Raw genomic sequence first — 25132 nt, 5'->3', positions numbered from 1 at the left:
AGCACCATGTTTCAACACGATCTGCTCCCAGCTTAGCAGGCAGCCATCAGCATCTGCAGCAGAAAAGCCTCCCCATTTTCTAGGACTTCCCAGAGTCAGTCTTCCTACCTACCACCAGCTCAGTGGCTCACCTCACAGCTAGCCACCTACTCACCGTCCTCCAGAGAGCACTTGGGCATGGCTCTGCTCTCTGAGCCCAGGAAACAGCTAATTAAGGTCAGGTTGGGGTGGATGCGGACCTTCTCCCACTGGCCTTTTGAGGGACCCTCCGGACATGCCTCTGGATGGTCTTCTGTGGCTTTCAGAACTCTCTGCCCAGCCACCGGCCCTCTCACATGCTGAGACTCACCACCTCAGCAGCTCCCAGTAGAGCTGGATTATGAGGAGCCCAAGAGGATTAGAGGGGATCACCATCTGCAGAGAGAATAATTAGCTTTGTGCAGTTACACAAATGGCTTCTGGCCCTGGGCCCCGAGAGGATGTTTGTGAGGACAGCAAAGTATTGCTGTGTGTTCACAGGGAGCTTTCAAGCACCAGGGGTCCCCATTTGACTTCAGCCCTTGAAGTGGACACAGCCCTGGTGATGTACAAGTTGGAGGACTAAGTGGAAAGAGAGGGGAGTTGTAGGCCACCAGCCCAAGGCAAGCTGGCAAAGAAACAAGAGACAGTATATACGACGGTGTGATGGGAGATCTTGATTATTTACTTAATGGAGAGTAGAATCATCATGGAAAACAACCTGTGGGCATGTTCATGAGAGAGTTTCTGGATAGAGATTATTAAGGTGGGAAATCCCACCTTAAATGTGGATGGCACTATTCCATGGGCTAGGACTCTGGGATGCTTCAAGCTCCTTTCCCTTAAGCCTTCCTACTGTGATGGAGAGTATATTCAAACTATGAGCCCAAATCAATCCTTCCTTCCTTGATTTGTTTTTCTCAGGTATCGGGAGAGCTTTTACCTGCTCCTCCCTCCTCCAGCTGACATCTGGCTTCCCCACTGAGGGCTCCCATTACTCACTTCAGACTGAGTCAGCCATATTGGTTGTTTGTTGACCACACCCTTGGGGACATGATAGAAGCCTGGAATAATCAGAGCCACTCTCTCTGAAGATGAAACAATCTCTGTTTTGCAAAAATAACCCAGTTTAGGTCCAGGGTTGCCAGGAGGAAGGGAGTGAACTGTGACCTGGACCTCATTACTCTGCTCAGTGGAGAGAAAGAACCACCTGGGAGAATTCCTGGTGATGTTGCCTTTGAGAGACAGAAGCTGAGCATTTCAACAACGAAATCAAGGAGGGCTTCTTTCTGGGTGACAGGCACATCATGTCATCCCTGTGATCAAATGGGTATAGATGTGGGCCACGGGGCGGGAGGGGGGGCTTACTCATAGTGTGCAGGCTGGGTTACCTGAGACATTTTGCTAAGTTACAACAAAAATTGTCAGATCTCATAGGCTTTAGCCCTGATTCTTCCAAAACATGGGCAACAGGAAGGAGGCTCAGTCTACATCTGCTTGTTTCATGTCTATCTGCTGAACTTCTGCAAAGTGTGCAGAGCCACTGGTATCTAAGAATGCTATTCCACTAAGGATCTGTATAAGCACACAGAGGCCAGAGGAGTGCTCACGGGGATTGAGTTTATGTGAGGACCTTAGCCTCATACGTGGAGCAGGGAGGGACCGGCTGCATGATTGGTGATAGGGTCAGGGATAACCCCAACACCTCCACTGGACAGAACACATTATGAGTCCTGCTTGTGAGGCTTGGTTCTGGCGAGAACCTAGAGAACCACAGGAATAGTCACAAAGCCATGTTCACAGAGAAAAACAAAGACAAAAAACAAAACCACAGAAGCCAAGTGTGATGGTTTGAATATGCTGGGCCTATAGGAAGCGACACCATTAGGAGGTGTGGACTTGTTAGAATAGGTGTGGTCTTGAAGGAAGTGACTTGTGGGGGTGGGCTTTGAGGTCCTATTCTTAAGCTCCACCCAGTTCGGAAGAGACCTTCCTCTTGGCTGCCCGCAGAAGAGAATCTTCTTCTGCCTGCCATTGGATCAAGATGTAGAACCCTTGGCTCCTCCAGCACCAAGTCTGTGTATATGCTGCCATGCTTCCCACCATGATGATAATGGACTGAATATCTGAAACTGTAAGCCAGCACCAATTAAATATTTGCCTTTATAAGAGTTGCCGTGGTCATAGTGTCTTTTCACAGCAATGAAACCCAAACTAAGACACCAAGTAAGCCTGCAAGTGAAGGCTCTGAAGCACATGACAAATAGTGTATATAAATATGGAGGATTGACAGTTTAGGAGGTAGGGCCAAGAGGACGAAGTAGGCCAATGGGGAGCATGCCCACGGTATTCTGTCCTAGCATCTCCTCACCCCACTGCCCTTCTCCTGCTCCCGTAAGGTGAGCAGTTTTGCTAAATCCTGTGTTTACCACCATGATGCCCTGCTTCAGTACTGGCCCAGAATCTAGAGCTGACTGACCATTAGGTAACACCTGTGAAACCATGAACCTAAATAAATCAGAGATGGAGGACAAGGAGGGGACACAGAATTAGGAAATCCAGATTCACCCTAGATTCCATCAGTCTTCTTTGATGGTCCCATAAGACTCAATGAGCACTCAACGATGAAGACTCAGCAGAAGCCACATACAAGACTTGGTTTTTACAATGGTGGACCCTCCTACTTCCTGAATCTTTCTTCCAGTTCCCTTTCTACACCCTCTTCAAGTTGTGGGTGATTGATCTCTTCTCTATAGGAGGCACAGCAACTACTTGGCTCCAAATCCTGGCTCTAACCCCTTGACCCACACATACCTCATCCCAACCGTCCCACAGAGAGCCTACAACCATATACTGTATGTCTGCTCAGGCTGGTGTAACAGCATGCTATACACCAAAGTACTCAAAGAGCAGACATGTCCTCAGTTCTGGAGGTTGGGTGTCCAAAGTCAAGTGTCCATAAGACTAGTTCTTTCTAGGGCATCCCTTGTTGGCTTTCAGATATCTATGACCTCACATGGGTGGTCTTTCTATGTCTGTTGCCCCCTCCCAATAGGGACACATACTTCCATTTCCTGAGTTTGGGAGTTCAAAATCAAGGCGTCCACATTGGATGAGGGTCCCTCCTAAATCTCTCATTTACCTTCACTATGTCTTTAAAGATCCTATGTGCAAGCATACATGCATTCTGAAGTACTAAGGACTTCAACACATGAAAAAGGGTACAAGGGACACAGCTTAGTGCACAGTGTGCATGAGTAGGCACACACAAGCTGTGTTCTCCAGCGCCTGCATCTTCTCCACCTAACTCCCAGCCCTTGCCAGGAGTTATGCTTCCCCAAATGAATGTGACTACACTGCAGGAATCACTGCTCACTTTTAATGTGGTGAAAGATTTCTTACATGCTCAGTGGCCATTTTTGAGTAAGCAAGTAGATGAAGAAAGGAAGTACTGAGGGTGACTATGCCAGAGCTGTCTCTCTGGACTGCTTGTCTCCCCTCCCAGCTAGAAGACCAGATGGACATAGTCACCTGGGCTAATGCTCCTTGTCCTTCCCTGGGACCAGCAAGGCTCCCACCTGCTCCATAAGCTTCAGGCTCTGGCAGGTTGATCTGATGTCAAGAGGACGTATGCAGGTGGGATAGACCCACATCAGCACCATGTGCTCTGCCCTTAGTGGCGCTGCCTTTGTGTCAAGGAACAGATTTCCCAGCCTCCTCTAGTGCTAAAATACTCTCATCAGATGACTGGCCGACTGTCACTTTCTCAGGGTGCTTACAGGAAGTGGGCCATGCAGCTCACATGGGTGACAGGAGAGACATCCTGAAACTTCCAAGCCTCCACTTCCTGGTTCTGGAAAATCACTTTGCTTTCTGTGAACAAGAGCCCCTCCTCTTTGCTTGGCCCACCTCCCGATGACCTCTCTTGACCTACCTGGAGCCTCAGAAAAGCAAGCCTGCAGCACTAAGGGTTGACTGGAGCTTCTGGGAACTCTAAACCCAAACACGAACACCTTAAACCAGACATGCAAGTATTCCCTCCTTGTCTCTCATCTAGGACAGTCTTGTCAGGCAGCCAATGGAGATGCAATGGCCTTGATGTCCTTAAGGAACCCAGGGTGGGAGTCTCAGTCTTGTACTTACAGCATGATTCCTGGTGCTAGACAGTCATCTCTGCACTCCTGATGGGAAGACAGCAAAGGAAGGGGGAAATGCTTTTTGCAAGACTCTCCTACTAAGCCAGCCTGGTTCCCATTGTCTATAGCCTTGCTGAAGCCTCACCATACATCTATGTTCTCATTAGGAAAAAGGAGAAAGAAAAGGCCAAGAGTATGCTCTGGCTTTGTATCTTACTCCTAAGACCCTTTCCTGACCTTCCCCAGTTCACAATGAGCTAGCTAGCTTCAGGTCAAAGACCTACTAAGTGCCACTGAGCAGCACCTTTCTTGGAGTTTAATTAAATGCCTACATACCGCGGCCCAGCTTAATATACATAATCGATAACACGCATATACTTGTGTGGGGGCTGAGGGGCATGGTTAACATGAAAGAAAGTTTAGAGATCTCTAGTAGCCGGGCAGTGGTGGCGCACGCCTTTAATCCCAGCACTTGGGAGGCAGAGGCAGGCTGATTTCTGAGTTCAAGGCCAGCCTGGTCTACTGAGTGAGTTCCAGGCTAGCCAGGGCTATACAGAGAAACCCTGTCTCGGAAAAAACAAACAAATAAAACAAAAACAAAAACAAAAACAAATAGAGATCTCTAGTGAGAAGCTCAACCTCCAGCACAGCAAGATGTAGAACATAGCCATCGTTAAATTCCCCTGGCTAGGAGTCAGCAGGGCAAAGGGTCAGGGTGCATTTTAGAAGCAATGGGAAAAGATAAAGATCCCTTCCGCCATCCTCCACTACCGAGTATCTTAGTTAGCTTTCTATTGCTGGGATAAAACACTGATAAACCAACTTGGGGAAGAACGCAGTTCATCATTGAGAGAGGCCAAGGAGGAAGTCAAAGCAGGAACCTGGAGGCTTCTTATGGCTTTCTCGGCTTTCCTTTTTTTATACATTCCAGAACCATCTGCTCAGGGATGGCACCACCTATATGTCTGGGGCCTCCCACAACAACCATTAATAGAGAAAATGCCCCCACAGACTTGCCTATTGGTTAATCTGATAGAAACATTTTCTCAGTTAAGGGCCCCAGGTGACCCTTAGCTTGTGTCAAGTTGACAGAGAACCAAGCGGCACATAAGAGAACATCATTCCCAGGCAGTGTTTCCAGGCCCTCCTACTGGGGCTCTGGACATGGGCAATGAGAGGGGGGAAAGCCAGAGTTGTTCCTTAGGTTCCCAGGTGCTACCAGGACAAGGAGAGGTCAGGAGAAAGCCTGACTCCTCACTTCTAGCATGTAGTGCTTGGGCACAGCAATTGGGGCCCCCCTCCTTAACTGCTCTCTGGGTCCTCAGAGCAAAGTCAAGATATTGAAAGCGCAGAATTATGGAAGCCACTGAGTAGGGATAGGGACGCAGGTTGGGTTAGATCCTGAGGGATGAAGTAAGGATGTGAAGGTTGGTATGAAGATCAAGTCTGACCTGTAGAAGGACAGGAAGACCTGGGCTGGAATTATCGGGATGTATAGGATGAGGTTGTGTGTGTGTGTGTGTGTGTGTGTGTGTGTGTGTGTGTGTGTGTGTGTGCATGTGTGTGTGTTTGTGTGTATACATGCACACATGCTCATCCATGCACATGAGCAGATTGGCAGCTAAGGCTGACAATAAGGGAGAAGGGGGCATCCCCGAACAAATGCACAAGATGCAAGGACTTCTGAAGGACCAGGATGAAAGGAACTAGAAGGAGTCCAGGGAACCCATGACATAACAAAGCCAACCTTCTTTGCCAAGGTTCTGGGGACCCAGTAAGTCCCAGTGAGGTCTCCTAGCAACTGGGAGGAGTCAGGGCCATGGCACTCCTAACACCCCAGGGAGTGAAGGAAGTCTTCCAGTTTCAGGTGAAGATCTGGGTTCTTAGAGACTTTTGGTGGATGTGGTGGGGAGGGGGAAGGTGTGCCAGTGAGGCTCGTGGATGCTGTCTCCTTGAGTGGCACCTCTAACATCCCATCCCATCACCTCTGAGGACACAATTGATTCTTGAGGCTGGAATTCCAGGGTCACTGCTCTTGAATCTGGTGCAATGGATGCTTGAGGCTGGAATTCTACAGTCATAGGCTGTTTGGGGCCCACAGGAAAATCTAGGCTATGGACCAGCCCACTTGGGAGAGGGGAGGAAGGAAGAGACAGTGCCTGCCATCTGCTGCCTTGGACCCCAGCAGCCCTCTAGATCTGTGTCTCACAAGTGAGGAGGGGCAAAAGGACTCTTGCTGATAGGAGCTGCAGGAAAGGTCTGCATGGCACAGAGGGATAGAATAAACAGAAACTGCTGGGGGCGAAGAACAGGGCTCTAGGTTCACTGTCATGGGGTCTGCCATTGCTCTTCTTGGTTCCTCCACTTACAGCCTCCTTACCCTGGGAAGCGGAACCCCTGTGTATGGCAAGGTCTCTACAGCTCTCCATTTCTTATCATTGAATTGACTCTTGCTTCTCCTATACAACCCTTCCAGAGAGGCTACAGAACACTGAGAGGAAAGTTTAACCTATCAGTCTTCTTGCAGCTCACAAGAGTGCCCGAGTTTCCATCAAGTTAAACATCACCTTATTAAACCTCTTCTTCATCTGTCATTTACACTCTGGCAAGAATGCATCAGGTTAGCCAGTTAAAAGTAGTCTTGGAGAGAAATGAATGTGTTTTGGCAAACAGAAGGGGGGGGGAACCATAATTCAAAACCTGAGGCTTATTGGAAGTGTACAAACCCGGGGCTGCACTGGCAAGCATGAGAACCCTCAAAGAAATGTTAGTAAAAAGAGTAAGTGGTGTTGGGGAGAGAGCTAAACTGGCCAAGTGCTTGCCACATAAGCCCAAGGACCTGACTGAGTCTGATCCCCAGAGTGTTTTCATAGGCACCCATGGGTAGTGCCAGAGCTTTATAATCCCAAAGCTAGGGAGGCAAGAGGCAGCAAGCATGGCAAGTTCCATGCTAGTGATAGACCCATCCCAAACCCAAAGTGGACTATGAGTGAGGACTGATACCTGAGGTTTCCCTCACACTCCCCCGCACAGGAGCACACCCACACATGTGTACCAACACACATGGGAGCACACCCAAAAGAACAAGTCCCCAGAAAGGGGGAGGCACAGCTGTCTAGAAACCAAAGCTGGATTCTTCTTGGTGTCCCCACATGCCTGATTATTCTCAGGATGGACGTGTGACCCCGTATCAGTGTCTTGTCCAGCGATGACATTGTCTCCTTTATCCTGCAGAAACCCCAGGCGCGACAGCACCTACGGAGGCTCCTGAACTGGGAGGAGTTTGATGAGCTGAGGGATGCCCGCCAGAGCATACTGCTGGACACCCTCTATGACAGCGTCATCTTTGCTGTGGGCAAAGGCTTCCCATGGGTCGAGGTGGTGCAGGTGGTCAAGTTCACAGAAGAGCTGCTCAAGGAAACTAAAGGTAAGGAGTGTTGCTGAGGGTACACGGGAGCCCTCGGGAGCCAGAGACCTCTTCAGAGGTGCTGCGCTCAGAAACAGCATAGCCCTGGGCTCTGCTCCCCATCTCTGATCTCCACAGCTGTAGGTCTTGTAGCACACATCCCCCACCCCCACCCCATCCCCACGAAATACTGCCCCTAGATGCTCAGAGCATTACCTTTCCTTTGCTTATATAAACCAAGTGCATCGGCCCCTTCCCTGAAGCCTTTCATGGGCTTCTTTCTCATGTCCTGGGACAACAGGCTGACCCCACAATGGCTGTCCTCAGAGGGTGTCCCTTCAGGAGTGAGCTGGTCACTGCAGGACCATTAAGGAAATATAATGGCTTAGTTACTAAAAGCAAAGAGTATATTTCCCACTGCCATTCCTCAGTGTGCATCACACCAGGGAACCTTTGGATTGCATTGTATTAGAAGGTTTGGTCTTTAAAGTTACTATTTGAATTGCAGACTTAAATTTCATAGGAATATCATTCAATGATTTTGGCTTGAGATTAGGGCAAGTTTTCTATCAGTTTCTGAAAGGGCCCTGGATACACTTCTGTCATTTTGGACTATGTATTTATTTGAAGCAAGTATTTGCAGCACTGTAAAATCGAAATATTAATGGAATCTGAAAAATGTTGAAAATATTCTATATTCCATAGTATCAAATATCCAAAATTTCTTTTTTATATTTAAATAAGCAAGTAGATCATCTCATTAATATGTAAATTCAATGTAATATTTAATCAACTGTAAAATTACATCTACTGAAAAATGTCTAAAATATAATACTCATAATGGGTAAGTGTTTGATTTGCATACCTATTTTCTTTAGCTACATAGCTGGAGTTGTGTTAAATTTGGAGGGTATGATGCTGGGGATGGTGTCAAACACCTTAATCTCAGCACTTGGGAATAGAGGTAGATGAGGTCTCTATGAGTATGTGGCCAGGATGGTTTACACAGTGAACATAGTGAGTCCCAGACCAGCCAGGGCTATAAGATGAGACTCAGCCTCAAAATAAATTTGGTGAGGGTACAAAAGGGTCATAAGTGGAAAGCATTTTAGAAGCTGTGCTTACAGCTTGGCTAAAAGCCAGAAGACTCTCACAAGCATGGAAGCCAAGTGCCACCATCACCCCAACTGCTGGGGGGCTGTTTACCGGACAACCTCACCTGTTTCCAGACCAGCCACCCATTCAAAACTCTGTATGAGTCTTCTGTATGATTCTGTATGATTCACTGACTTCTGCCTCCACTGCTCTGCTGGAGTGATGGAGTGTTCCACCTCAACTCTGCCCAACACTAGTGTTGATCTTGGTCTCCCTTTTCTCTCCCTTCTGGTCACATCTGAACCAGTCACCCAGGTTCACGGTTGGGCTGTGACCCCAAATGGTGAACCTGCAAAATAAAAATAAAAATTCTTAAAAGTTGGGCTAGGGAAAATGGTTCAATTGCTAGATTGCTTGCTGCCCCAGTGTGAGGACCTGGGCTGGGGTCCTCAGCAACCACATAAAGGCAGGGCTTTGTGGTGTCTGTCTACAACCCCAGAACTAGGGGTAGTGGGCAAGAGGCTTGGAGAAAGATAGATCTCAGGGACTTGCTAGCAAAATGGTAAGATCCAGGTTCAATGAGAAACCTTGTCTCAAAAAATAAACAACTAAAAAAGACATCCAACATTGATATCTGGTCTCCATACATGCATGTATAGGACTGCACACCATGAACACATGTGCATGCACATGCACATGCACATGTGTGCTCATACACACACACACACACACTCACATACACACATAACAGCTCACCACTGTCTACTTGGCTCTTAAAAGAGCTGAAATCCTAAGACACTTTCTCTTTCACAAATTGCAATAAAGACATTTCTCTATGTAGTAAGGAGGTGACTGCATTTATGTACTATGTACAGTGTCTCTTGTGACCATCACACTCCAGGGGCCAAATCCATGAAACACAGGAAGCTGATCAGAAGTCTCTATGCCACTCACCCCTTATTGGAAATGAAGCAAAGGTGAAGTAGACAGCATCATAAAGAACAACCCTGTCCACAACTTAAAGTAGTAGGAGAAAGCTTAAAAGAATGAACAGGAAAAAATTGCAAATCAGAGGCAGCATCTGCCATCTTAAAAGTCTTGAAGCTGGCTGACTTGAACCATCACTGACTGACCACACTTTGAAGTCTTTTGTCTAAGTGAGTTGCTGGTTTTTTTCCCTACAGATGCTAACCTTTTAAATTTTTTCTATGGTTTGAAATAAATCAGACGTGGTCCGTTCTATTATGCCCCCTCCAGCACCATGGCCTGGTATTGTTTCCTGGGCATGGAAATCTATCCTACCCACCCCCCAGCTTGGGTCAGATGGAACTGGTAACCAGACAGTAGTGCCCCTGCATAAATGCCTTTTTTTCCCCTGTCCCACATAATTATTTTTGAAGCGGTCAGTTATTACACTGGCTTCTTCAAGTGGACCTGGCCTTCATTTATTAGGAGCTCCTGGGGTCTCACCAGCAGAGAAAACACCAACGCAGACAGAGGGTGTGTTTGTTCACTCCAGCTTTGTCTCTGCACACCTCTGGCCAGACACTCTGCTGGATGCTCTGTCAAGTGCACTGGACTAAGTGAAAAGCTAATGGTTCGAGATAAGGAGCCAGACAAAGCATTGCTTATCTTCCCTTCATCTGCAGATGGGTTCAGGTTATGGGTCAGTACAAAGGAAGCCCAGCAAATCTCCAAGTGCCTTCTAATCCAGCTGCCACGGGCCATGACCTACTCTGGCAAATATGCACACAAGCACTATCACCTACCTGCCTGCATGAGTGAAGAAAGTGCACTCTGTCCTGATGAGGGCACCCGAGTCCCTATCCTACATCCCGCCTCAGCCCCTCCTAGGTACATCACACCAATGACAGGAGTTGGCATAGGATGCAGGCAGTGGGGGCCACAGACCGGCACCATCAGAGTTTCTGTTCCGGCTGACATCCACACTGGCTGCCGCTCTTCTTGGCAGGTGGCTTCCCTGGGGTGCTTTGTTGTGGGTAGCCTAGGCTAAGGATGGTTGCACGACAGATGAGGGCATTGGCAGGCGGTGTTTAGGGAGGGGCTGTGTTTGCACAACAGTGATTCAGAGCCCTGCCAGGATGGCTGCCAACTCAGCTTATCTCCTTGCCCAATCGAGCCCAGCATTGGGAGGGAAAAGGGCGGCCCTTTATTCAAAAGCATAAGCTGATTCCATCCTGGCAAAGGGCTCCCAGGATCTTCTGGCCTCAATTCCAGGCCAGAAGAAAGAGGTCTGTACTTGGCACCTTCTCGGGGCAGCCTCCGGGAAGGCTGGACAACTCACATCCAGCTGCCTCCTGGACCTAGGGTGAGATCATCAACCATGGGGGTCAAGTGGCAGAGTTCTTCCGGTCGGGCACATCCTGGCAGAGGAGAATGGCAGGAAAGGGCACAGAGGCTCAGGAGAAAGGAGAGAACTACAGATAGGGGACTGCTCAGGAAGGAGAGATGAAGGGAGCTGGGGTAGCCTGGACCACCTCCATTTCACTCTGTAGTTCCTGCCCTCTGCTTGCTTGGAGGACTCTCCCCAGCCAAACACATTTTGTCACCATGACAGTATGGATACATGAAGTAGGAAGACACCCCTGTTCTGTTGCCTGACCACAAAATCCTGCGGCTAGGAGGAAGGCAGACTAGAGAACCGGTTGATAGAGGCAGAGCAGAGTGTGTATCATGGTCCTGGTATCTCTGGTTCCACCCATGCCACTCCTGATTCTCCAGGAAATGTCACCAGGCCACCAGAGGGTGGGAAGGCAGCCACCTGCCTGTCCCCAGCAACCCAGACCTGGAGTAAGCAATGACTCATCAGGCTACCCAGCATGGCTCTTCCACCCAGGCTACTCATGGCCATGCACAAGTTCTGTACTCTCATCTGCAGCACCCCAGTCCAGCAAAGCAGAGAGCAGATGTCATTTCTTCCTGCCCGGGACAGACTGAGCAGGGGCCTTGGACCAGACCAGGATAGAGACATTAGGTAGAGCTTCTTTGCCAAGATTTCCACCAAGGCCTTTGATGGAGATGTGAAATGTTTCTTGAGACAAACTGGCAACTCTCACGTCAGACATTCCCTGGGTGGATAGGATACATCAGGCCACCCTTGCAATGGCCATAGAGCATAAGAGTCAGCAACATACATCTGATTCCTTACTGTTCTGGAGGCTGCAAGTCTGAGAGGAGGTACTGGTAGTCCTGTTCCTAAGACTATTCTTGTTGGCCTCTAGTAGCCATCACCTCCCATGTCCTCCCATGGTCCCCTTCTGTATGTGCCCACTCCTTCTCATATAAGGCCTTGTTCAGACTACATGACATCATTTAACCCCCAACTGCTTTGAAAGCCTTATCTTATAAAACAAAACAAAACAAAACAAAACAAAAAACAAAAAAGCTCAAGCTCTTTGGGGTAGAAGTTAGGTGTCCAGTGTATATAAATTTGAAGAAGAAAGCCAAGTGAGGTGACATATGTCTATATTATGACATATGTCTATCATCCCAGAATTTGGGAGGTTGAGACAGGAGGTTTTGAGATGGAAGCCATCTTGACTATACCACAAGAGTCCATATTAAAAGAAAAAAAAAAAACAGTTCAGGGTGGGGGAAGGTGAGATACTCAACCACTATGCAAGGTGGGGTCACTGCTAACTATGTCAGCATTCTTCTTCCCTGGCCAGGCCATCAGTCCTGCCAAGGGTGGCTAGGAAAAATCTAACTTTACTTGTGGCATCAATCATCTTCCCTATGGTCTGGTATGAAAAGCAGTGTTTTAAAGGCGAGATGCAGAGGCCCAGGGAGATTAACTGACTTTCCTAAGAATGCACCCGGGGTAAATGGGTTCAAGATTTGAATCTAGGTCTGTGTCTGACTCAGAATCCACACCCTACCTGTTGACTTTGCATTTGGGTCAAGGACCTTGAGCACATGCAGTAGATTGCAGACCCAAGAGATAGCCAGGTAGCCTGAGAAAGACCCCTTCCTCAAGTGGGATGGAAAGATGGAATAAGGGTCAGGTCAGATATCTGGGGGTGTGCTCCTAACTGGGTCGCCTGCATGAACCTGGGGACTGATACCAGCCACCAGCAGGAGGGGTTCAGTAGGGTCCTTGTCTTGGACCAGACTGAATTGGCAAGCTGTGTTTGTGAGCTATGCATGCCACCTATGGACAGATTGCAGGTCTCCTGCAAGCCAGTCCTCCAACTCTTGACTGTGATCCTCTCTATCTTATTCCTGTCCTTCCTCAGTCATTTGAAGCCCCAGCATCCAGCAGAGAGCTGGTGTATAAAGTCACTGATTGGCAGTCTGGGTAGAGTCGTGTTCTTGACACAGGAGGATTATTTGGTTGTTTTCATCTCAAACAGGGGTGACAGTTAAGATGATTGGAGTGCAGAGTTGGGGCTCCCTTCCAAGGCTGTGGCACACTGCAGAGCATGGCTCCCAGCACCTACCGCAGCCCATTATGGCTCAGGGGACTGTCAGCTCCGTGGAAATCCCCACAGCTTCTTAGTGTGGAAAGGGATCCAGGAGGCCACCTGATCTTTTCTCAACCCATCCAACAGCACACTTTAGAATCCTCTCTCTGACACCCATGTCCCATTTCCCAATGGATAGAGGTCACTCTGTATCCAGGACTCAGGGCCTAACCTAGTACCACACGTCTAGAGAGACACATTCAAGAGTATCTCCAGGGAGGTACTGGTAGAGACCTAAGGAGGAGAAAGAGGATGAACACACACAAGCACATTATTTATCACTATGGGAAGCCTGAGACAGTCACTCTCTTTGGATCTGACAAGGCAAGATTTTTATTGGCTCCATTTTCCAGATAAAAGCACTGATTTCTAAAGAGAATCAACTGTGCAAGTGAGGACACGCTGCGACCAGGTGTGAGCTGCATCTTTCTGACTCCTCACAGCCTGGGCTCTCATGGGCTCACTGAGCTACTCTGTGGAGAAGCCAGACTCTGAGAGCAGTGTCGGGGGGTGGGGTGGGGAAGGGGGGCACTCACAGTGACTGTCAACCACGGGGGTGGAGATGAGGGGAAGGTAGTCTGTCTCAATCTGAAGGCCAGGGCAGAGGCAAAGTTTCAGCCTGGCAGCCTGAGAGGGATCCTGAAGGTCTTCCTCAGGGGTTTTAGAACCAGACTATCCAGGCTCCTGTCCCTGCAGTACCACTGGCCTCTGCAGGAATGGGACATTCCTCAAGGGACAACTTGCCCCAAAGAGAAAGAAAGTCAGCACCTCAAAGACCTAGGAAGAGACAGATGACGTGGAAATGGGGCCAGGCAAAGGTGGAGAAATCTCACAGGTGTCATCTAAAAATGGTTGTTCAGCACAGCAGGCACCGAGCACTCTCCCAGGATAACAGCAAAATGGTGTCTCCTGCTCTGGCCTATCCCTTCCTTTCCTCAGGGACTGTGGCCAGCTACCTTCAGAGACATTTCTCACCTCAAGAAGCCCCAGGGTTCAGGGGCAAGAAGTAGAAGAAACATGTCCTTTCCCTAGGTTAGGAGTTAAAACAGCCTCTAATGCTAGGCCCTGGTTCCTGGGTTGGGAAGGGTCCCATCCTTTTTCTGGACCTCAGTTGATCCATCTATAGAACAAGGTACTTTGGTCCACCGAGATGATCTACCCTGAGGAGATTTGAAACCCTTTACCTTTGCTCCACTTTGTTGATTTTTTTGAAAGATTTTATCTATTTATTTATTATTATATATATACAAGGTAGCTGTGTTCAGACTCTCCAGAAGAGGAGTCAGATCTCATTAGGGATGGTTGTGAGCCACTATGTGGTTGCTGGGATCTGAACTCAGGACCTTCAGAAGAGCAATTGGTACTCTTAACCACTGAGCCATCTCTCCAGCCCCACCTTGATGATTTTTTAACTAGACTGAGCTTGTGGCATTTTGAAACTGCTCAGCTTCCTTGGATCAGTTTGTTTTCGAGGTCTTTGGCTCGGACTACGTATCTCTGAGATGGTACCCACTGCAGAACAACCTTCTTTCTTGCATCCACTTCTAAACATCTACAAAGAGAGCTTGAAGTCACTTAGAGACAAGTGGCTTGGGTTGAATTCTAACTCTGCCAATCCTCAACTGTGTATCCTTGAGTGAATCTCTCAGCCTCTGATCCTCAATGTGCCCCATGGGTCAGTGTGAGTCTCCCTGAGCTGAGAGGGGCTTGGGAGCCCAAATGACACAAGTAGATGTGATGTGATGCTGTGGTATCCTCCAACCCTGAGGATAATACTGCCTTGGTAGTCACCGCATGGGCCTCTGGATGCTGTGGAACACAGGATGGAGCTAGATAGAGGTGACAGGCCTGAGCTCCCCTCTGCCTTCCTCTTCTCAGGCCATCCTCTGCTACTCAGGTACTGGGAAAGTCAAGTTGTCAGGTTGTGTCCTGGCTTGACTCATCTGCCTTGGATCCAAAACAAGGCAAACAGACTATCTTGTTGGAGACACATAAGTCATCCGGTCCCCATCCAGAAAGATCAGCCACTCTTCACCAGTCCTACGTCCTCCCCACCCTCAGGCTGGTCTCCTGTCCTATGCTGCTAGGGAGACGTGAGTGCTCCCCTTCCAGGTCTTTTCTGCCCAATGCTGGAGCAAGCTTCTTGCTTTGCCATCGGCAGATCCTCCCCCACACCCTTCTCCCATCATTCCTCTCCTCCTCCACTCTGCTCCTCCTCACAGGTGTGGGCCTCCAGGGGTTTGGGGACAGACTTCAGGAAGTTCCCAGTGGCCAATGCAAATGAAGGCCACTCCCTGTTATTGAAGAGCAGTGTGCAGGCCCAGCTCTGCCTGCCTCTACCAGAGACTTCTGCGACTTAATCCCTCCATGCTGAGTCACTAGGACACAAGGAGCCAACTGTGCACCTCACGGCAGTGAGGGACAAGGTCTACTGAACCCAGACGGTGTCTCTGGTGGAGTTCAGAGTCAACCGGGGACTCTTCCCATTGACCCAGGCAAAGCCTGCACTAGCGATTCCTTACCTTTCAAGAAGGCTGTATGACAATCTCAGGAAGATTCCGACATGGCTGGGCCTAATAGATGTCATATGAAAATCTGAATTCTGTGTGTGGCTGCTGGGGCTTCAGAGGACAGGCTAGCCTTGGGAAAAGCAGTAGACATGGCCACCCACATAGAGGGGCAGGACCCCCATGCTGTGCACTGCTGGGCCAGGCCAGGTTACAGGCAGAACAGAGCACATTCTGGCAAGTTTATCATGAGGATCCTCGAGAAGTTCTGATGACGGCTCACCACAGTGCTTCACCTAGGCCTGCAGGCCAGCTTTAATGACTTCCTGGCACTCACCTAGGATCTCTTGTCTGGTGGTCCCTCGATGTGGCTGTCATTCTCAGTCTGAAGCCCACTTAACCTCCTCTTGCTTCACTACCCCAAGGGCACGCTGGAGCTGCACTGTAGTGCTTAACTGAAAAAAAACTTAAGGATTCTATGTGTTCCTTCAGCTTGAGGAACCCCTCACCTGTTCTTTGGCACCCACACATCCTCTGGCCACCCCTTCCATATTCCTTGCCTTTTTCATCCTGGGCCTTGAATGAACTGCAGGTGTTTATACTTACATCCTCAATTCTTGACAATTGGCAGAATGCATGTGCCCTCAAAGTAGCCAAGACTGCCTATTTCAGGTCATTTTTCAACTACTACCACCCTCTCCAAAAGAAGAAATGAATCTGTCAATATGCCTACAAATCTGCGTGGCCCCAGACTCATGCCCATGTAGGAAAGGCTCCAGCAGTAGGAGGGTAATGACCTGGAAGTAATCACCGAGAGGAGAGGCTCTGTGTTCCTGCTGGTCACCTTTTAGCCAGAGGCTGAGATCTCCTGGCTTTGATCCCAGATGCAAAGAAGACATTCTAAAAGCAGCCCTGCCCTGGGAACCAGTCCTCACCTTTTGACACAGATGGATGAGACAGGGCTGTGTTTGTAGGGAACTCTCTGCATTCTAGAATGGCCCCAGGGATTCTAAAGTACAGAGCTGAGAGGCACAGTCAGGGGGTCCCACTGGGCCTAGTCCTTCCTTTCTGCTAATCAGGATGTCCGTGATGCTCAAGAAACACAGAAAAAAAAAAATCAATGCTAAGGATCAGAGCTGAGCTTCAGAACATAGTTAGAGCTCAATTTTTTTTTTTTTGTCCCATTGAAGGTGTGTCCCCTTGACTTGTTTGGAGTTTTAATAAACTAATATGCAAGAGATAGGAATCTAGTTTCGTTCTGCATGTGGATATCTAGATTCGTTAGCACTACGTGCTGAAGAAGCAGTTCGTTCTCCAGTGTGTTCTTCTAGACTCTCTTGCCCTAGCTGCATGGGTTTCTATCTGGGTCCTTTGTCTTTCCTGCTTCACTGTTCACATATTTGTTGTGGAATCAACGTCATATATGCACGGATGGCACTAAAGTGGAAGCAAAACTGACTAGGGGAAACCATGGGACTGAGAGGGAAGGGTGGAAGGGGGGAAGGTAACAGAATGGGAGATATTCAAAGTGCACTACGCACTTGCATGAAAGTAACTTTATGTAGCCCAGTATATAAGATTGTTAAAAAGAAAGAGGAGAGAAAAGAAAGTGTGTGTGTCAGAGGAACACAAAAGGATAGCAAAAAGAGGCCAGGGAACCTGGATGATGTGAGGGTTTGAATATGCAGCATCTTCCACAGGCTTATGTTTTGAGTACTCAGTCCCCAGCTCTGGCCCTATTCTATTGGCTGTGGAGCCTTTAGGAGTAAGTAAGTAAATTGGGTAGAAGTAGTCACGGGGAGAGGGCCTTCGAGGAGGATGCCTGCCTCTTGTTCCATTCTCACTCTGCTTCCTGAGCGCCACCAAATGAGGTAGCCTCTGCTATATACTCCTACATCACTCACTGTCCCATTTCACCATGCTTTTTCCCTTCTGTGCGGGACTAAAATTGTGAGCCCAATAAGCCTTCCAGTTGCCTCTGGAAGGGATTTAGGTTACAGCCACAAGAAATGCAGCGGATGCAGGTGACAGACACATCAGAGTTGCTTCAGCAAGTAGCAGCATAAAAAAGCACAGCAAGAGAGAGCTGGGCCAGTACCTAGGTGAGAGGCCAGCTGCTCCTCAGGGCACACGTGCTTTCCTCACTGTGTTCCCAGGGGAAGGTGCTGTTGTCCATTGGCTGTCTTTGCAGTCGAGGAATCTTCACTCAAACACCAAGCCCAGACAAGAATAGTGTAGCAAGGGGCACTAGGCATTGGTGCTGTCCCTGTTCCCCAGGTAGCAGCTGGCAAGATCCTCTGATTGGTGAACCAGATCGGCACCTTCTTCAAGCCAATCCCTAGGCTTCAGTTCCTCTCTCCATCATGGCCTGCTGCTCCTACCCACAGACATCCCACTCCCTTCTCCAGGAACTCATTTCTGCTCACCTCCAACCCACTGCTCAGGTAGATGTTCTTAAGTGTCTGCTCCTGAAATCTAAGCCATAGGGATTGAGCATGGCCCACGGGTCCCTCCCATTTGCTTGCTACCTACTCTGCCACCAGCACTTGCTGCGGTCTATCTAACTCTACTGTTCTAGGCCCATCTTGCCCCCAATCTGAGCCATGCTGTTGTTTGCTCAGCTCTTTCTCTCCACCCTGGACTGACCTCCCTCTCTTGCTCCGCCTCTCTGAGCCAGAACAAAGCCGCTGACCAACCCCTTCTTCTCAGACTGCAGTCATCTGAGTGCTCCTCTGGCCCAGTCCTCTCCTTGTTGAACACCAAGGCTATGGCCTCTATCGCCTACTCTTCATAGGCAGAGGTGTGACTTTTTATCACAGCACTATCAGCACCCAGCACAGCACCTCCTTATAGGATGGGCAGTGGCTGTTCATAGACCTGTCAACAGTTGATATATTGACCTTGAAATAAGGGTAGGGGGAGCTCAGAAAGAAGCTGAAGACAGGAAGGGTAAAGACATGGAAGGAGGAACACAGGAGAGAGAGCAGGAGGTGGGGGTTGGGGAAGAAAGGAGGAATATCAGAAGCAATGAAAAGAAGAGGGAGGAGGGAGCCAGGGAGGAAGGGAAGAGGGAGGCAAAGCTTTCTCAAACGAATAGCATAGCTCCTCTACCCCTGTAGCATCTATGGCTCTCTGCCTTGTAGCTCTAGGAAAGGCAAATGCATATACTAGCTCACTGGAAGCTCCAACAATCCTTTAAGTTAGTATATGCAATCTACGACTTTACATTCAACTGAAAAGTGCCGGTGCCCCAGCTAGGAAGGGTCAGAATGAGTGTCTTGGAAGGACACTCACCCAAGCCAGAGCCTTCCCCTAAGACAGAAACATAGCTCTTAACACTGAGCCTGGTCTACTCTGGTTTGCCTACACCAGACTCCAGCCTATACTCACCTACTTCCTCACTTACCTGTGGAATCCGGGCATTAACAGTCTCAATCTGAAATGTCCCCTAAAGAGTCCTGTTTGGAATATTCACTTCCCAGTGAGTCACATGGACTCTTTAGGAGATGGGCCTAACTGGCTGCAGTGCTGAACATGGACATTTAAAGGTGACATCCAATGCCTGTCCCAGCTCTGTGCTCTGTCTGCTTTCTAGTCCACTCTTACTTGACTATCCTTCACTTCACACATGCATACACTGTCTCAGATACAGCCTCAATCCCCGCTTTCCCCACTATGACAGACTGGAATACCTCTGAAAATGAACCAAAATACAAGAAACTCTTCATCCCTTAAGTTGAATCTGTCGGGTTTGGTCACATAGATGTAAAAATACACCAGGCAATCTCCCCAGAGCCTCTCAGCAAAGCAGGTCCCTGCCTACCTGCTGTTTTCAAGACACCACCACTTCCTCCTGAGGTACTAAGCGTGGTGAGATAATATGGTCAATATTCCCACAGAGAGCAACACAGCCTTTTGAGGAGCCCAGAATAGGTAGACAACTAAGATGGCAAACTTTCAACACCACCCTATGGACAGAGCCAAGTCATCCCTCTGTAGGAGATGGGGAAAGGCAGAGTGAAGACTCCTCTAGAGCCAGAGGAGTAAGGTGTGATGGTAGGAAATAAGGAAGAGAGATGCTGAGTCACCCCGGCTTCAGGAAAAAGCCAGGCTCCTGCATCCAACACTTGATTTCCACAGCCACTAAAGGGACATGCATTCTAAGCACATGTGACCCTACATTGCCCTCATATCGAGGGCAAAGAGACACATGACCAAGCTCACATAACGTCTGTGAGAACAGGCTTTCCTGGTTGTATGAGGGTCATGTTCTTAAGCCATACCTTGCTTTCCCTGCCCAAGACATGCACAGCAGTCTGCCATGCTCCTTCAGGGACTAATTCTGTGTTACGTCCTGGCAGCCTGGATGGAGGTCTGCCTCCAACCATTGCACGGAGGCACCTAGAAGGCTCAGGCATGGGGAGGGATGGGAGAGAACCATTCCTTCTCTGAGGAACTTCACTGTCAGTGCTGTTTGCAGAGCTGACTCTGGGTGAGGTGAACCTTATTTGCCCAGCTCTGTCCCCAAGTCCCCATTATCCAGGTTACCTGAACACATCTCCAGTCACCACCTTCCCCACAAACAGCAGAGACCCCCTTGTTGCTCCACTGTTTCCTTTCTGAGGAATTGGACGTTGAAACAGTGCAAAACACATTTGGAGCAAGTCAGAGCAGGGGTCTAAAGACAAAAGGATGAAATAGTACCATAGAGAAAGTGGAATAAATGCAAGTTACCACAGAAGAAATAAATGGGAAATGAGCCACACTCCGGAGCTCTTGGGAGCTGGTGAGTGGTACTGGAGAATCAGAGTCAGGATTCAGGCTGAGGTCAAACCTGGGTTCACAGCCTGATTTACACTCTGTACTCTACTGCTCTGTATCCACAGGCTGCTCCATCACAGAGGCTGTGACAATCCTGGGGAAGAAGCTTCGAGATTACCAGAAGCAGTTTAACGTCACCCACCTGCTGGCCCTCTGTGACTATTTCCATAACACTTTCATCAGACACTATAGACTCTACCAGTATGTCCTGAGCCAGGATCAGCAGGTCAACCTGACTGTCACTCATGTGGAAATGTGTGTACCACCCCGTCCCCTCCCACTGACGGATGGCACAGACAGGGATGTGTGGAGGCATGAGCAGCAGGTGGCTGAGCTGAGCACAGCTGAGGTGGAGAAGCGCAACAACATGCTGGTGCTGAAGGAGACGCTGTGCATGGAGCAGGCACAGATGCTGCAGAAGGCCTTTGGGGTTGAGGAGGCTCTAGGGCAGCGGCAGCCCCGTCCAACCCTGAGGAGGGAGGTGAGGCTCTGCCCCAGGATCTATGAGACACAGCAGGCTGGACTCACTCACAGGACTCCTTCATGGTAGTGAGGACAGAAGGCCACATAGGCATCTAGCATTTCCCACAGACTTTGCATGCACATCATTGCACAACATCCCTGTAGAGTAGAAACTCTTGTCTCCATTTTTGTGGTGACATAATAGGGTTAGAGAACATCATTTGCTCAATGCCACCAAGCTACTGTGGAGTAGAATGCATAGTGGGTTGAGGCCTCCTGACCCTGAAGTCTGAGTTTTTCCCATTGTTGTTGACTGGTGACAGATACCACTGAGTGTGTCATCAAAGTAACATGGGTCTCTGAGCTTATGGTAGATATCTAAGTGCCCTTTGACTGTAGTCAGAAACATTTTCATGGAGACCCAGGGTTTAGACAGCTCAGGGAAGGTGTGTGAGCAGATAGCCCAGGATGCGGGGGTGGCGGGGAGGGAGAATGAGAGAGAGAGAACAAGAGAGAGACAGAGACAGAGACATAGAGAGACAGATAGACACAGACAAAGTATACACACAGGTACAGCAGGAGAGCTCATTGCAAGTTTGTTTTGAAGGGTTCCATTGTTCATTGTTTGATTAGTTTGGGCTTCTGATTTGTCAGCCAAAGAAATAAGTATTACTTTAAAGTTCAAAACTCTGTATGGGAAATTGCTAAAATAATAATAACCCAGCAGGTTGGATGATGCTCATCCAGGGCCAAGGCTCCTGGTACATGGTAACAGGACAAGACCATGTGATTGATCTAAGTGCATGAAGACATCCAAGGCAGGCAGGCAGGCAGGCAGGCAGGCAGGCAGGCATGGACGTGCACATCTATGATCCTAGCACTCAGGAAGTGAAGACAGGGGAATCAGAAGTTCAAGGCCAACCTTGACTCAGTCACAAAACAACAGACATCCAGTGGGAGTCCAGGAAGCTCAGGAACAGACTGTCTCCAGGTCCTTCAGTGACCTTGTTCTGTGATACCTTAGAGTCCATAAGCTAAGACAGGGGAAGGCTGCCTGATAGCAACTCCTGCTCCCAACATGCCCTCCAGTGCTCCACCATGCCTTTCAGATCCCTTTGGCCTTCCTTAGGGCTCTCTGGCAGAGCTTGGGGTCCCCGGCACTAAGCCCAAGCGAGGCATTCAACACCCATCACCACAGGACAAGTACGGTTTGTGGAGGCCAATATTCTCCTAATGCTGGGGAAGAACATTATTTTCTATATAGAAGTAAAATCCAGGGGAATACTCCAGGATGAACTGCACACCAGATTTTAAGTATATATTACAAACAACAGCATACCCCAACATATATCCTTCATCCCCTCCAGATATCATGCACAGCTTCTCCTTTCACATATCTCCAGGACACTGCAGGGTCAAGAATGTGAAGGGGGTCACAGTGTGTCCTGTTACAATGGTAAATGGGGGCTGGGCTCACATTCTTGTAGCTGGCTGGTTGGAAGGTAAGTCTATTCTCTAAAAGCTCTGTCTGTCCCCTCCAATGAAGTGTCTAAGACTGTGAGATACAAGGGAGGCGCTTACTATGGCCACATGGATTATGAGTTGCCACCGGCTTATGGTTCCACAAGCATGTGAGGAATGAGTGACACACTCAAGGAGATTGTTACCCTGAACTTGACAGCAGGAAGGGAGGAAGCAATGAGCTGTAGTGAAGGAGAGACCTGGTGGACAGGAGGTGTGTCCACAGAAGATGGCCACCACCATGAAGAGCCACAGCTGGCGAGGGGAGGATGGGCTTTGGCTGTCCTCCAAGCATGCTCACTGATGCATATCTTGCAGGCTCTGGAGCGTCTGGTCAGTGAGGCCATCCACATCCAGATTGCGTGCCTGCAGGAGCTTCTACAGTACGAGATCCAGGCAGCCTTTGACATATTGGACCTGAGGCTGCAAAAGAAAACGCTCAGTCTCAGTGCTCCTCCGCCCCCACTTCCCTGTATCACCACTGGCCCAGCAGCCTTAGAGGACTCTCCTAAGGCTAGTAAGGCCAATAAAGGAAAGAAAGGCAAAGCTAAGAAGTAGGAGGCTGGTGACTACCACTCAAGGACACGCAAGAAAAGCAACATGGAGCATGCTCAATATAGACCAGAGGCTCCTAGTGATTAAAAGGAACAAAGCTACTCCCATGCTGTCTCTGTCTTGGAAAGCAATGTGTGATTGAAGAGGGTAGCTGATTGACTAGGCCAGACCTTTCTTTCAGTGGGACCTTAGAGGTCCCCTGAGCAAAACACACCCTGAGGTCCTCCTACAGAGGATGCTAGGAGATAGTGCAGGCAAGGTCAGGGACCTGCTCACAGCCAGCCAGAGACAGAGCTTAAGAAAGAGGCCCGGAGACAGCGCACAGGGCTCTGTCTGAACTCTTTCCCCGGGGCACTGTGCCTTCATGCAGACAGACACAAGCTTGCAGCTTGGTTTGACAGGAGACAATGGCTCAGTTACCCCGCCTCCCGCCCCTGCTTGAATAGACCACCAGCTCAGCCAAGTTCATCTAACTCAGCAGCAGTCAAGCCAGTCTGAAGAGGGCAGATGCTGCAAAGTAGTTCTTGTGGTCCCAAGTCTACAAAGCAGTGACAGAATCCCTTCACTCTCTGGGGCTTCTTTCCTTCACCCAGAAAAAGTGGGGTCCCACCGGAGTTTCAGCCACACTGTAGGTTGGATGTTAATGGTGTGCAGCGAGGGGTTCTCACTCTGTTGGTAGAATGCTTGCCTAGCATGCATGCGGCCCTGCGTTTGATTCCCAGAACTGTATAAACTGGGCATTGTAGTGAACACCTGTAGTCCTGGCATTTGAGAGGCACAGGCAGGAGATCAGAAGATTAAGGCCATCCTTGGCCACCTAGAAAGTTTGAGATCAGCCTTGGATACGTGAAATCTTGTCTCAAAAAAAAAAAAAAAATGGATGGTTGTATAAAAAGAAAGAATAAGATAAGAATCTTCTTCCTCTGTCCCTAGAGATTGAGAAGGACGTGAAGCATCTCAAGGGCAAGTGCTCTTCACTGTGGCCTATGGTGAGCCAGCATCTTCATCACATCAGGGAAAGCTGCATTGCTCTGCACTGGAAGCTTCTCCCTTATAAGTTTCATACTCAGAGGGAAAACTGGCATGCCCACCCCTGGCTGACTTCCACAGGCCAAGTAGGCACTAGGGTTGGCATCTGTGAAGTGGGTTTCAGGGAAGGAGAGACTACCTCCTTTCAAGTTCTCTCTGGATCTATGATCAAAGCAGACAGAGGGCTTGGATGTTAGATTCTGGCAGTGGACCCTGAGCGGCCTGGGAAGCAGCCTGAGTATGATTTTCCAGCATGGTGGGTGGACACTAGGCAGATAGTGGACTGAGAGTTCTTCCCTGAGCTCCCCACACATGCCAAGCTGTGAGGAGCTTGAAAAAAGAGCTGCCCCATGCCAGTATGAACCTGGAACAGTGTCAGGGTCTGAGGATGGAGTGGTTACAGATTCTGCTTTGTCAGGGACAGTCCTGGGTGACACCTACTGGGCCCACTTTACTGTTTATTCCCAGTGTAATGGAAGCCAGGAGACTTGCTTTAAAAGATGACAGGCTGGGTCAGGAATCCTCTACTTGTCCCAGGTTCGGCCACCATACCCTTGGTGTGGTGACCATACCATTGTTATGATCTGAATCTAACATACCCCTTCCAGGCTTCTGTTATGAACCCTTGTTGACCAGGCAGTAGCACTATTTAGAGGTGCTGTGGAACCTTTGGGTAGCAGAGCCTAGGTGACAGAAGTATGTCCCTAGAGGTAGGCTTTTAAAGGTGATATCTGGTCCCTGCTCCTGATTTGTCTCTCAGCATGCTGTTGTCACCATGACCTGCACCCCTCAACCGTGTTTTCCCTGTCACGAGAGACACAAATGCTAAATAAACCTTTCAACCCTAAAGTTGTTTTGCAGGTATTTTGGTCACTGCTATACAAAAGTAACTCACAGACTTGAGAGTGCTCATGGCGTGCAGTGAGTCAGCTCTCACCTGGTCTCAGTCTACATGAGAAGACACTAGAGTGACGGGCCTCTCCTCGCAAACCTTCCATAATTCGGTGGAACACTTCATGGATAGTCCACGAGGCCTCCCTGGCCTATCAAGAGCAGGGCAACACAAGCAACCAAAGACAGGTGGCTCCTACCCCTTAG

At 49.0% G+C, this 25132-nt stretch overlaps 2 protein-coding genes across 2 annotated transcripts in view; one reads left to right on the top strand and one right to left on the bottom strand.

Moving 5' to 3' along the window:
* Positions 1–402, bottom strand: part of Rp1l1 (RP1 like 1) — a 39802-nt gene extending 39400 nt beyond the window's left edge. The window contains exon 1 of the mRNA XM_031362262.1: positions 155–402. The gene's annotated coding sequence lies outside the window, so the exon portion shown is untranslated. The remainder of the gene's footprint in view (positions 1–154) is intronic.
* A 5489-nt stretch (positions 403–5891) lies between these two features.
* On the top strand, positions 5892–23107 carry CUNH8orf74 (chromosome unknown C8orf74 homolog). The gene is made up of 4 exons (XM_031362263.1): positions 5892–6021; positions 7389–7581; positions 20533–20948; positions 22769–23107. Exons 1-4 carry the CDS (start codon positions 5974–5976, stop codon positions 23006–23008), a joined length of 897 nt encoding a protein of 298 aa, XP_031218123.1. The 5' UTR covers positions 5892–5973; the 3' UTR covers positions 23009–23107.
* Positions 23108–25132: the final 2025 nt, after the last annotated feature.

The sequence above is a fragment of the Mastomys coucha genome, unplaced genomic scaffold (assembly GCF_008632895.1).
Source record: "Mastomys coucha isolate ucsf_1 unplaced genomic scaffold, UCSF_Mcou_1 pScaffold9, whole genome shotgun sequence".
Classification (NCBI taxonomy): Eukaryota; Metazoa; Chordata; class Mammalia; order Rodentia; family Muridae; genus Mastomys; species Mastomys coucha.
This window is presented reverse-complemented; position numbering and strand designations above follow the sequence as displayed.

Excerpts from the sequence above, each read along its gene's own strand:
- CUNH8orf74 (XM_031362263.1), top strand. The coding sequence starts at position 5,974 with ATGGCACTCCTAACACCCCAGGGAGTGAAGGAAGTCTTCCAGTTTCAG. Across the intron at positions 6,022-7,388 it reads AGGAAGTCTTCCAGTTTCAG|AAACCCCAGGCGCGACAGCA; the intron begins GTGAAGATCTGG and ends TTTATCCTGCAG. Across the intron at positions 7,582-20,532 it reads GCTGCTCAAGGAAACTAAAG|GCTGCTCCATCACAGAGGCT; the intron begins GTAAGGAGTGTT and ends CTGTATCCACAG.